Source organism: Thunnus thynnus, chromosome 10, assembly GCF_963924715.1.
Source record: "Thunnus thynnus chromosome 10, fThuThy2.1, whole genome shotgun sequence".
Classification (NCBI taxonomy): domain Eukaryota; kingdom Metazoa; phylum Chordata; class Actinopteri; order Scombriformes; family Scombridae; genus Thunnus; species Thunnus thynnus.
Genome location: NC_089526.1, coordinates 7,623,232 through 7,635,545, shown reverse-complemented (window position 1 = coordinate 7,635,545; position 12,314 = coordinate 7,623,232). Strand labels below are relative to the sequence as shown.

General features: G+C 38.6%; 2 protein-coding genes across 3 annotated transcripts in view; one reads left to right on the top strand and one right to left on the bottom strand.

Annotated features, from left to right (window-relative positions):
* Positions 1-4,845, top strand: part of rgl2 (ral guanine nucleotide dissociation stimulator-like 2) — a 31,310-nt gene extending 26,465 nt beyond the window's left edge. For both annotated transcript variants that reach the window (XM_067600689.1, XM_067600690.1), the window contains 4 exons: positions 297-390; positions 592-816; positions 1,043-1,157; positions 2,247-4,845. In XM_067600689.1, the coding sequence (XP_067456790.1) occupies positions 297-390; positions 592-816; positions 1,043-1,157; positions 2,247-2,428 (616 nt within the window). In that variant the 3' untranslated portion in view covers positions 2,429-4,845. The remainder of the gene's footprint in view (positions 1-296; positions 391-591; positions 817-1,042; positions 1,158-2,246) is intronic.
* Positions 4,659-12,257, bottom strand: dnase2 (deoxyribonuclease II, lysosomal). Its single transcript, XM_067600692.1, has 7 exons — positions 11,957-12,257; positions 10,921-11,018; positions 10,465-10,636; positions 9,410-9,512; positions 9,027-9,191; positions 6,294-6,512; positions 4,659-5,951 (listed from the first exon to the last, which is right to left on the bottom strand). Exons 2-7 carry the CDS (start codon positions 11,016-11,018, stop codon positions 5,581-5,583), a joined length of 1,128 nt encoding a protein of 375 aa, XP_067456793.1. The 5' UTR covers positions 11,957-12,257; the 3' UTR covers positions 4,659-5,580.
* Positions 12,258-12,314: the final 57 nt, after the last annotated feature.

The following is a 12,314-nucleotide window of genomic DNA, read 5'->3' as shown; positions in this document are numbered from 1 at the left end:
AAACATGCACATACTGTAGGAGCTGAGTGAGGGGGTGAGTTTGAAAGATGTGGAGGTTTACCAGACAGGAAGAGTCTAATGAACATCTAATGAATATCTTTGGGTTTTGGACTGATGGTCCCACAAAACAAGCAATTTGAAGATACCACTTTGTGCATTTTTCACTCTATTGGACTACATTTGTAGACTAAACAATTAATCGAACAATTTCATTAAATGTGATTGATCCATAATGAAAATAACCATAAGTTGCAGTCCTGAAATGAATATGTTTGTGTATTTTCATGTGTTGACAGCCTGAGTACCTCCCGGACCAGCCTGGCTGGTGACAGTGACAGCCTGTTTGACTTCCCCTCCCCTGTCAATAACCTGCTCTCAAAACTCACAAAGGTAACATCCTATTACAAATACCTTCGGGCCAACCCTGCAATTATATTATACAGTATTAGCTTGGTACTAGTATGATACTGTATGAAGGAGTGACTCTTTTTTTGCTGTAGTCTAAATCTATTAAATATTTTAGAAAAACAACCACATCTTTTGTTCTTGGTCCTTGGATCACCATCATAATTACTGTTATTTTCATTGCAGCATATGAGATCTCCGTCTGTGTCCTGTTTGGATGTTGACACATCTCCTCCACCCAACGACTCTACCCCTGCCACGTTGACTCCATCCACTCCAACAAAATCACATCGCCGATCGGCCTCCTGCGGCAACAACCCCCCCAGTAACACCAAGGGTTCGGGGCCGGACATGCGAATCATCAGGATACGGATGGACCTGCAAGATGGAAACCTGTACCGAAGCATACTGGTACTACCCTGAGCTGTATTATTCTAATTTACAGCGGCGAGATTGTAGAGAATGTTATGTCCCAAATTATCCGAGACATGCTGCACTTACATCCTTTCTTCTTATCCGCACGGATCCCGTAATGATAGTCATCAGGATCAGATCCTCGGGAAACGATGGGCCCAGTATATCATTAGTGCAAATCAAGCTGTCCTTGTGTCATTGTTATTCTTCTCTCTCCTCTCAGGTTACGAGCAATGATAAGACCCCCACTGTGATCAGCTCTGCCTTAGAAAAGCACAATCAGGACCCCAAACAGGCATCCAGATATGAGCTGATCCAACTTCTGCCTGAAGGAAAAGGTAAAGATGTTCTCGCAGTTGCAGCAAAAGAACATTTTTTAAAGAATAATCCGCTGTCCAAAAAAACTCTACTGGAAATGTATTTTTGGACTAGTTTTATCATTTGGTGGTGCATTTATCTCATCCAGATGGGGACAAAACTGACATCATCTTGAGATTGTGATATATAATTTGCAGCTATCTAAATCCAAAATTGTGGTTAACACCAGGTATTAGTGAAGCACAGGCTTTTTTTTTTTACACTCACCATTTTGCACTTGACTTTAAGCAGTCATACAGGGAGAAAATCATTACCTTTGCCAAGAGAGTAATCATTTTGGTCCAGTTCGTTTGTTTTATTCTATTGTATTTGTAATTATATTGTCTATGTGTGTAGCATGGAGGGGGCTACAACTGAATGTCATTGTACAATCCTGAATTGTATATTGACAATTAAAATGAACCTTGAACATTGGCCCTTGTTAGCAGAATATCTGAAATGCTTTTTTATGGATTTCATTGAAATTTGGTTGAAAGTAAAGCCAGTTTTAAAGGAGTAAGTGGTTACTTTTTGTTGCATATCCAAAGATTTTTCATCAGAATTTCTTAATATTATAAGATGGGGCATTTTTGAACATTTTCAGGATTTTTTCACAAACTACTGTACTTTTTTAATGAGAAGAACATTTTTTATTATTAAAATAACAAAAGTAACTCAGCAAAGGTATGTGCTCTCTTAGTGGTTTGTACTTGTAGAAAACACCAAAAACTATATTTCAACAGTTGATCACAACTCCTAAAAGACACAGAACACCACAGACTAATCACATCTTTTATACATTGTCAGCTTATTTATGAGCATTTTATATCTTTAGTAGATAGTAACAGTAGAGAAATTGCAGGAAACAACGAGAGAAAGAGCAATAAAGGCCCTGATCCAAATGCGAGTTGGGAATGTTTTAGTTCATTGTTGGCGCCTTAACCTCTTGGCCACCAGGGCACTCCATGTATTGTCAGCTTTAGAGAACTGATGGTATCAGTGCAGCAGCTTTTGTAAAGCTCTATTGAATTTTCATGTGTTTATTTGTCTTTCTTCTCCTCTTAATGCAGAACTGGTCATCCCTGCTACAGGAAACGTCTTCTACGCCATGACATCATCTAGTGTTGACTTCCTGTTGAGAAGGAAAGGTGGGAACCCTCCTCTTGGCTCACAGCCAATCAGCACAGAGACAAGCGCCACTTTCCCGCGAATCAAGGCGAAGGGGAGGAGACTGGTCAGGACTCTATTTTGACATCAGATTTTTCCTCGGCGCAGCTTTGTCCACAGTGATGGATATTTAGTCCTGACATTATTGCAGTGTGAGCTCTCACAAACTGTAAATGTGGCCTTCTCTGCGCAAAACAAAAAATATACACATGCCTTTCTCCCATTCTCCCACCAACCCTGTTCTACCAAAACACCAAGACCAAGTCTCTTTAATGTACAACTGCATATAGCAGAGTTTGTCGGACATTTCAGACCTCCTGCTGCCCTGCAGTGCACACCAGAGCCGCCTGCTGCTGAAGAACAGTATCAGTTTTCCTCTTTTTCCAAACAGTATGCATTACTAATTTACACCTGGAGGAAGAGCAAAGGAAGCCTTTAAGTGAGTGCTTTTGGTGCTGGCTCTTGAGTCCCAGTCAGGTAGCACTTGATGCATTTTTTTCATTCCAACTCAATGAATAAGATCTGTTTTAATTTCTAACAGCCGATGGGGAAATCCAATGTTGTTGTATGTCTCAGTCGTGAGTAACGTTTCCAAATGTAAAAAGATGTAAAAAGATGTTTAATTGGAAAGAACTTGCTTTTGTGATCACCCAAGATGAAGGATTTAGGGCTGTGTTTTTTGGGGAGAAGCTTAATGAAATCTAATCTAATCTGATCTGGTTCTTGTCAACAGCACACACCTGGAAGACACAAAGAAAGTGCATCATTGTAGCAAAACACTGGAACCTGTCAAATGAGACATATATATGTTTTGTATATATTTATATATTTTGTACGTCTGTATGATGTCAAGATTGTGTTTACACTGGTAAGGAGCTCTAGGATCCATGTGTCTGAATTGTCAAGTAACTAATTCATTAAGGAAAAATGCATCAAATACCTGCAAGATTTTCACTTTAAACAGGCCAGCACCTGCCTACAGTGGGAATGATTATTTCAGCTTCAACTCAAGCAGATACTCATTTCAGCATAAACTTAAAGTTGCATAAACTTAAGTTTTTATATTGCATTTAATTTAGTAACTCTTCATAATGTGAAAGGGGTTACTCGTAAGGACAAACCCTCTGAGAATTATCAACTCTGCAGCTCTACAGAGCTTTTAAGCTCATTGTTTTGGTTTTACAGCCCAAAAATATACTTTTGTTAGTTTTCAAGCTGTTGTCAACCCTGTTTCTAGCAGCAGCTGTTTTTTTCTGCAAAAAAGTTCTGATAAAACTGCTGTATACTTTTCCAGCAACAACCAGCAGACACACAGTTAGTGCACAGTTGGTGAGAGAGCCAGATATTTTCATTACGAGTTGCTAGATACCAAACTAGAACTTAAGGGAGAGTGACATGTACTTATTTTATCAGATGGACAGAAATTCAACTCTAGATAAATCCTCTTCCTGTTCACTAACAAGCCAAAACAAAGGCGATAAAAAATGTTGATTTCTTCTGCCCCCTAGTGGCCGAAAATTGATTTTTGCAGCTTTAAAAGCAACTTGGAGCACACTTAAAACTTGTGGCTTTGCATAGTTTTATTAGTACCAAAGCCCTGTAAAACAGTAAGGAAAATCCCCCAAAATATGCCATCATTATTGGTTTTAAGGTTTTCCAAGTCTCAAGTCAACTTTTCAACAGAGCATAAGCTAAACTTGATGTATGCAGATTTTCCAGCAGTTCAGCAGGATACATCTTCACTGCTGTTTACATACAATGCAAAGCCTCAGTTCCAACTTCATGTTTTCAATTAACATGATAACTTCGGTGTAACTTTAAAACACACAACCTCTTTGAAATAAGTCTCAACTTTGACAAAGTCTTGTGACCCCTGGTTGTACTGTACCTGCTCATCGCTGGTGAGGCCTCCTTACTGGCTGAGGCATGAGCACGACAGGACCAGGGAGAGGATTCTGGGTAATAATAGATGACGTGTGCTAGCATTATGCTATGCTACTGATTGTTTTAGTGCCTTTCTCTACAGGGTGCTTACCTTTTCCATGTTTGCATTAGAATGTATACATTATACAAACACGCATGGGTGTATGCGTGGAGAAAATGCAGTCACCCACAGCGCTGTGTAGTCTCACATCAAAGCTATTTATGCACTACATACAGGATGTCCTATTTTTGTGGTAATAAATTTACTTTTATATGAATTCCATTGTTTTTGACTGATGTGCTGTAACATATTCCACGTTCAATACAGACATATATTGTCCATACTGCTGAGTATCCTCTGAAAATAACTCAAGCAAACAAAGCAAGGGGAATATATGTCAATACAGTTTATTCAGATTCAAGATAGCCAGCATCTTTATCTTCAAGCAAAATCATAGCATAAAAGCTGCCAATATAAGAATGAATGTATGCATGTATGTGGAAATGTGACATTCTAACATCTGAGGCACATAACAAAAAAAAAAAAAAAAATCATTCTGGATTTGTCAGAAAAGCACATTTGAGTAGCAGACACTCAGTTAATAACACAAACACTCATGAAACACAAAGTATTAAAAGCATTCCTCATACCTGAATGTTGTCAGCGTCTGTAATTTAATATTGTCGGTGAAATGTGTGTTTGTCAGTGTGTTTGTGTGCATTGATTGTTACATAGTGCAATTATTCCCATTTTGTTCGTACATTTACAATTCCATAAAACTCATTGTCATACATTTTTCCTTGACACGCTCCCTCACACTGAGTGGTTAAGTTGCTAAAGCAGCACTCACAAGTTTGCACCAGTGTCTCTTCAGTTTCAGTTAAAACAGTACCAAGTCCCTTTGAAGATACTTGAACCGGTGCTTTCTCTTAAAAAAACAATGACACTTGTATCTCTAAAATTAACACTATATTTCCTGTAAACCCCGCCGCTTCCTGTCAGAATTCACTACTTGTCCTCTTTCAGCATTGTTCAGCATGCATTAAATTTCGAGAGGAGGATTTAACAGTGCTTGATAACAGCCAATAATCATTCTGAACAAGCAGTAAGATGAACACGAAGTTAGAAAATTCAAATTACTTTAAAATGGTAAACATGATTCATTTCAATTAGATTTCAGCAGACATTAATAGAAATATATACAGTGAGTGTACCAAATATCATAAAACAATAATCACATATCTGACATTATCTCATGATTATCAACTCATTATGGCATTTTGCCTCAATCCCAGTTGACCTACAGCAGGCTGTCAGCACTTGATTGTTCCTCCTCCACACGCCTCACACTCAAGCGCCGCTGTTCGGTAAGCATTCCACACCACCGGATCCCGCAGACACACCGTGCCGCCGCCTCGCTTCTCCTCCGCCTCGTTCCGGTTAATGTCTCCCACACACACCCAGCCTCCTCCTGCCCCCGACCCAGCCGCCTTGGTGCTGACTGCCCACTTGGAGTGGTCTTGGCTGGTCTTGAAAGTGAACGTCTGCCCCGGGGAGATGGACTGGATGTCCAGGACATGCCAGCCCCGCGAGCAGTCGGAGGGGAGGATGCCGGTGGAGCGAACCCAGAACTGGACCAGGAGGTTTGACTGGAGGGTGGGCGCTACCCAGGAGTGGTACAGGTCTGATGAAGCAAGAGAGGGAGGACGGATGAGAACATGTTTTTGTTATTTTTAAACTGTCTGCATGCTGTTATAATAATTTAGGTCACATAAAAACTACAAAAAGTGATATTTGCATAACACCTTTCAACAACAACAATTCTAAATGCTTTATATAAAACATAACAGGCATTAAGAAAAGAAACACAAGGCAATATGAAAATAAGTGCAAAATATAAATAAATAAATTAGACAATTAGGCATTAGACTGAAGGTGAAGCTTCAGAACCTGAAGGTGATGCTCAGACAAGGTGAACCGCTACCAGAGCAAACTTTAAATTGCTTTCATTTCTCCGAAGTCGTACCATTGTTAAACGAAGATCCTTTGGCAAAGCTGATGAAGTTGGTGCCATCCTTTGAGGTCAGGGTCACGCTGCGATTGGACACAGTTTTGACATGTGGAAAGATGAGACCGGACGGATGTTTTTTCTTACAAACAGCAGCCAGCGCAGGCACCAGGGACGCCAAGGACTCAGGGACATCGCAGTCGTACACATTAGGCTGATTGATCTGCAGCTGCTCTCCTGTGGTGCAAAACAAATTAGATTTAAGGCAAACACTGCTAACGGCAATCCAGAATCAGAGTCACTTTATTCATTAAGTACAGTAAATGAATAGAACTGTCATGGTGACATTGGTGCAGAGGCATACAGACATAGCAAAGGGACAATGGAAGGCACAGGCCTGCAACAACAAAAATCCACCTCTGGAAAAGGGTTAAATCATATCATGTTAAGTGTGATTTGAGTTATTTTCCATCTTTTCCTTCAACCTTCCCTTATTCATTTCTACTTCCGTACATACGTAGGGAAAAACCTTTTCTCTCTGCCCCCTTGGTACAAAATTTCAGCTCTAGAAAGAAGTCCTTGCTCTTTGATTCTGAGACCGACAACATAACCTGATGTTTTCTACTTGTGTTTTAGACTTATAACAGGACATTAATGTTTTCTACATTCGGTCAGTTATCAGGGGAAAGAAAAGCTGCAAAATATTCTCAGAAATGCTAATAAACAGTATAGATTACCTTTTTGAAGTATGCATTACCATATGCAAGTTGTTCCTTTATTGGCCTCATTCAAAAACCATTACAAAATTTGTTGCTGGTTGTAGAAAACTGTGGAAATGCTGAACTCAAACACATCACGAGCTTCATTAGTCTACATTACTTTTTTATTACAGATTAATATTTCCATTACTTGCATGATAAGTTGACTGTTGAATCTATAAATTGTTACTAAATAGTGAAAAATTACCCAAGGTGATCTTCAAATTGCTTGTTTTGTCCAACCGATGTCCAAAACTCAAAACATATTCCGTTTTTACTGATATAAAATAGAGATAACATTTAAGAACATTTAAGAAGCTGGAACCAGTGAATGTTTGTCATTTAGGCATGATAGCGGCGTGCTTCTAGTTCAATGTGACCTTGTCTGTCGGTCCACCACTTGGGTCCAGATTGAAATATCTCAAGTACTATTTGATGAACTGCCATAACCTTATGGACAGACATTCATGGTGCTAAGAGGGTGAATCCGACTGACTTTAGTGATCCTCGACTCTCCCTCTAGCGCCACCAGCAGGTTGACATTTTTAAGTTTTAGTCAAATTAGACAAGTTCATGTCCCCTTCAGGATGAATTGCAATCACTTTGGTGAGTTTTCATCTAGCAGCATTATCAAGTTAAAATTCTAATTTATCCAGTACTTTGGTTTATGAGTGAATATAAGCAAAATGTTTAATTAATCATTAAAATTGTATTGATTAAGCACTAACTCAATGCATTAAACACTTGTTACAACATAAACAAGAAGATTTTTCTGGCAATATACATAATGGATAGGAAGTATTTATGAACTATGAAATAAAAATTTTAGTTATAGTGATGTCCAATCTCGTTAACGTGCAGATTTATGCAGCAGGGTGCTCCAGAATGAAACATAATCAGAACTAAAAAAGGATCACCTTCTGCTATTTGACAAAACATTTATGCACAGTTTATCCACGTAACCCTGGACACTGTCACACTCTCAACATCCCACAGAAACCGACGGACCAAATGCTTGCCGCAGTGTGAGGGCCAATATCTCTATGGTTACATACCTCAGTCTAATTACATTACCCCAGGCACTGCCATAGCAACTGTGCCAACTGCTGGGTCTGCCAGGGAACTGCAGACGCAGCTCGGTGACATGGAGATGACACCTGTTTACTCTGATTATCTTGGATAGGGGTTGTTGTTGTTGTTGTGTCAAACCTGACTGGATTATTAAGTAACTGGGAGATGACAAGACGATAATGACAGAGGAGTTCCCTTTCAAAATGAAACAGCCCGTATAAAAGATCATTTAACAGCTACACAGACCACACAACATCTTAAAATGTAAAATGACAAATATGTAGTATTTCAGAAGAATTATAATATTTTTATCAGGATGGAAAAGCCTTAGAAACAACATTTACAACCTCAAGAGACTCTTTACTGAAACTCACTCACTCAGCGTCTTTTTTTTTTTACACTTTGCAGCTATTAAAGGCAAGGTGACCCACCAATCAATGACAGGGAAACACTTTAATACATTATACGTCTCGACAGGTTTTATATTTGTCTTCACTGAAGAACTTTCATTATATTGGCTGGGGATTACATCATTTGTCTGATATTACACATGAAACCCTAATAAAGAGGCCTAATATATCAGCAAACCCATATATGTTGTTTGTAATTTTATAATAGCAGCATTTTAGATAACTAGAATTTTAAATATATTGAGCAATGAATGACCTTTTTCACTTATATAGATGTGAGTTTGAAGAGGAATTCCTCAATTACTGGTCAATTAAAGCATATTTAGTCATAATGATATTATGGCAGACAGAAGGGGTATGAAAATCATCAATTGTCTGGTTCTTCTCCTCCCAACTCTAATAACTGTAATCGAATACCATAATCCATTTAAACATGCTCATAAAGTGTTAACTGCATTTTGATAACGACTCTGCCTGAGCTACACGGCCATATGGCAGAACTCCAGTCTTACCGATGGTCTGGAAGCGGTCAAGCGGGTACGTAACGCAGATGAAGTTTTGCCCGTTGTTCACGCCGCTGCCGGGGTAAGAATATTCCCCTGCTTGTTGCACGGGGGGAAAGTGAGGGGTGCTGTGGACCAACCAGAAGCCTTGATTTTTATCCAGTAGCACGACACCTGAGGAGCAGAAGTGGATATTCAAACCAAAACGAAATAAATTCAACTATGCTTGTTCATTTTGATCCATAATATGAGATTTAATGTCAAATTTGCTTAAATGTACAAGTGCTCCTCAGTCTATTCATACACTGTTGTGGGATGTATGAAGCATTTGCTCCTTAAATAGGGCTTGCAGGGCTTTGCGAGCATTATAGCTAGACTGTTCTGGCGTTCACCTTTCGTGTGCCCCCCTCTGCTTCCACTGTTGTCCACCCATCTGTCACCAACGTCCTTGAGTGGCGGCTGGTCATTGTACAGGATATAGGCTACCTCTTTGTTCTGTAAAAAAAGGGTAGAGATTTTGTGGATATAGAAAAAACACCATTACACATGGACACATACTACTCACTCAAAAAAAAGCACACATGCACTTAGGGTAAAAAATGAAACAGCAGAAGCATATACATGTTGAAATTACTCTGATATATTTACCACAACTGCTGGGGGACGGAAACACAAACTGCATTTAAACGAAAAAGTAAATTTCAGTTCTCATTCTCAGTTTCTTATGCTTATCTGTTAATGTCAGTTGTTATAACAGAAACACTTCTTTTGAAAGAAACAGTATTGTTGCATAAATAACTGAAGTGTTGTGACTGCAGCAAAAAAGCAGAAGGAGGCAAAAATAAAATGCATCTGCTTTGAGGAAACGTATTTAATACTGATGTTTCTTGGGCAACAGTATAGTTGTGTTTTCACTGTGGATATCGGAGGGAAACATATGCAAAGAAATCCTAACATTAACACCCCTAGGAAGATTTGCAACCACTTTATGGCTGAAGCTAATGAGGATCCAAATACATAAACAAATACTAGAAAGAGAAATGAAGAGAAATCTATATTAATAACAAGAAAATATAATTTTGTATATGTCCTATATAAATTATACAGTTTTTAAGTAAATATTAGTAATTTTAGAGGCAGAGCCAGTGTGATGTCTTTGATTTCCAACAGGAAAAATCATTAAAAGGATATTTACATTTTAGAGAGATGTCAAATAAAAAGTGAAGTTCTGGCTGTTAGGAAAAAAAAAAAGATGTTGGCTTTGGTGTGGCTTGCACATATTTCATACATGAATAAAAAGGAACTGAGGACTATGTGGTAATTTTAGGATGCAGCTCTGAATCACATATAGAAGAACTCTCCCCGTGACTTTAAAATTAACTCTAATTCTCAGAGGAACAAAACTGAGCTCACGTTACAGACAAAAAGACATGTGACCGAAGCGGACCTTTCCTTGTGAGTACAGTTGTCCGACCGTCCTGCCCAGGGCTCCTGCTGTGTCGTTCACTGTGTACTTCCCATCAGTCCATCCTTCACCCCCTTTGTTCATCAGTAAATACTTTTCACCCTTTATGGGAGCTTTTCCGCCATGTTCTTTAGGCAGCTTGTACACATAGAACCTGAGAAAGACAGAGAATGAAAAGTCAAATCAAGGGACAGCAGGAGGAGGACATCTGTGAAGGTGTGACTGAAACAACTTGAGAAACGGAGATATTAGAGGAGAGCCTCCAGTAGGTGATTTTACACTGTAAGCAGCAACAGAAGACGGACTGTTTTTGTGTCCAGCACTGCATGACTGGACTATTACTAAACTGATTTTTCAAGTTATTGTTTCAGATTTCTAGAACTTATAACAGATTAAAAATAAGCCATAAAGTGTATATGCTTGTTATTAGTGAATTACCAATCAACAGCATCTCCTTGGTCGTTGTAGCAGCTGATTGTTGAGGTGTCGCCCCCCAGTGGCACACAGATGATCAGCAGGGAAATGAATAGAAGCATCTAAGAGACAAAACATACAAAATTGTGTTATCCTTACAGATAATATAAAGTATATTTCTGTATAAAACAAGAAAGGGTTTTTCAGGACGTTGGTAGTTTAGTGTAAAATGTGCATAGGGAACTGAGGGTTATTGTAAATACTTAACTGTACGAAAAATAAGTGAAAAGTAACGAAGTACATTTACTAAACTATCTAGAAATATTGTATATCCAACATAATAATTTGCAGCAGGGTTTCTGCAGACTTGACCAAGTTAAATTTGAGACATTTTTAACACCACATAGAATGCAATTTAACACCTGTTTCACTGTCAAAGTCACATCACATAAAAAACATTTTATAACTTACATTACTGTCTATGGCAGGCTAGAAAAAATATTGAAGACTTTTAAATATCTCCTAAAGCCTTTTTATGGAGGAAATCTTAGATCAATAAGACTTGTCAAGACCTGCAGATACTCTGTTAAACCCTCTACAACTGGAGTATTTTATATTGCAGATAAAGGAGTTTTCCACCACTGATAAAAGAAACTCACACTCAACAAAAAAGTATATTTTAAAAAATTAGTTAAGTCATTTGAGCCTATCTCAACTGTGTACAAAGACTGATTAAAAACGATAATGGTTCCAGAGGTTATTTGTGACATTCAAGAGCAGACATGACATACGTGAAAAATGAATGAAACTAAACATACAGTACATACAGCTCCTGTCAACAAAGTTTAAAGGCAAGTAGTGAAAGGTAAGTACTTTCAAAACAGCGAATCCCATCTGAAAACTAACACAAAACCTAAGTAAAACTGCACTCCATGTAACAACATAAACAACAGACGTAATGACAAGCCGCGAAACTTAGCTTTTTGCTAACTCTTCACATTGATAGGAAAGTAAAATCACTCAAAGCACAACTTAAGTTTCCCTAACCTGTCATACTCACCTCTTACTGAGTCCTCGATATATTTATATCTGGCTCTCAACGTGAGAAATCACGACCCTTAAGTTTCGGCTTCGCCTGCATCCTTATTTTGTTCTGAGACTGAAACAGTAGGATGAGACAGTGTCGTCATCCATGTGTTCCTCGGAAGCTAACTCTTACAGGCAACGTGTTACAGAAAATAATAGGAGGACAATGATTAAAAAGACAAAACAAACATATGGCGAATTGTTTTTCTGTAGCAGTACACAATGTACGAAACAAAGACTGAGGGAAAAATATGGTTAAACACAGTTTCTAAATGCGCCGTAACTTCTTGTTGTCTTCTCCTTGTCTTACAGTCCTAGGTGTCGGTCAAGTG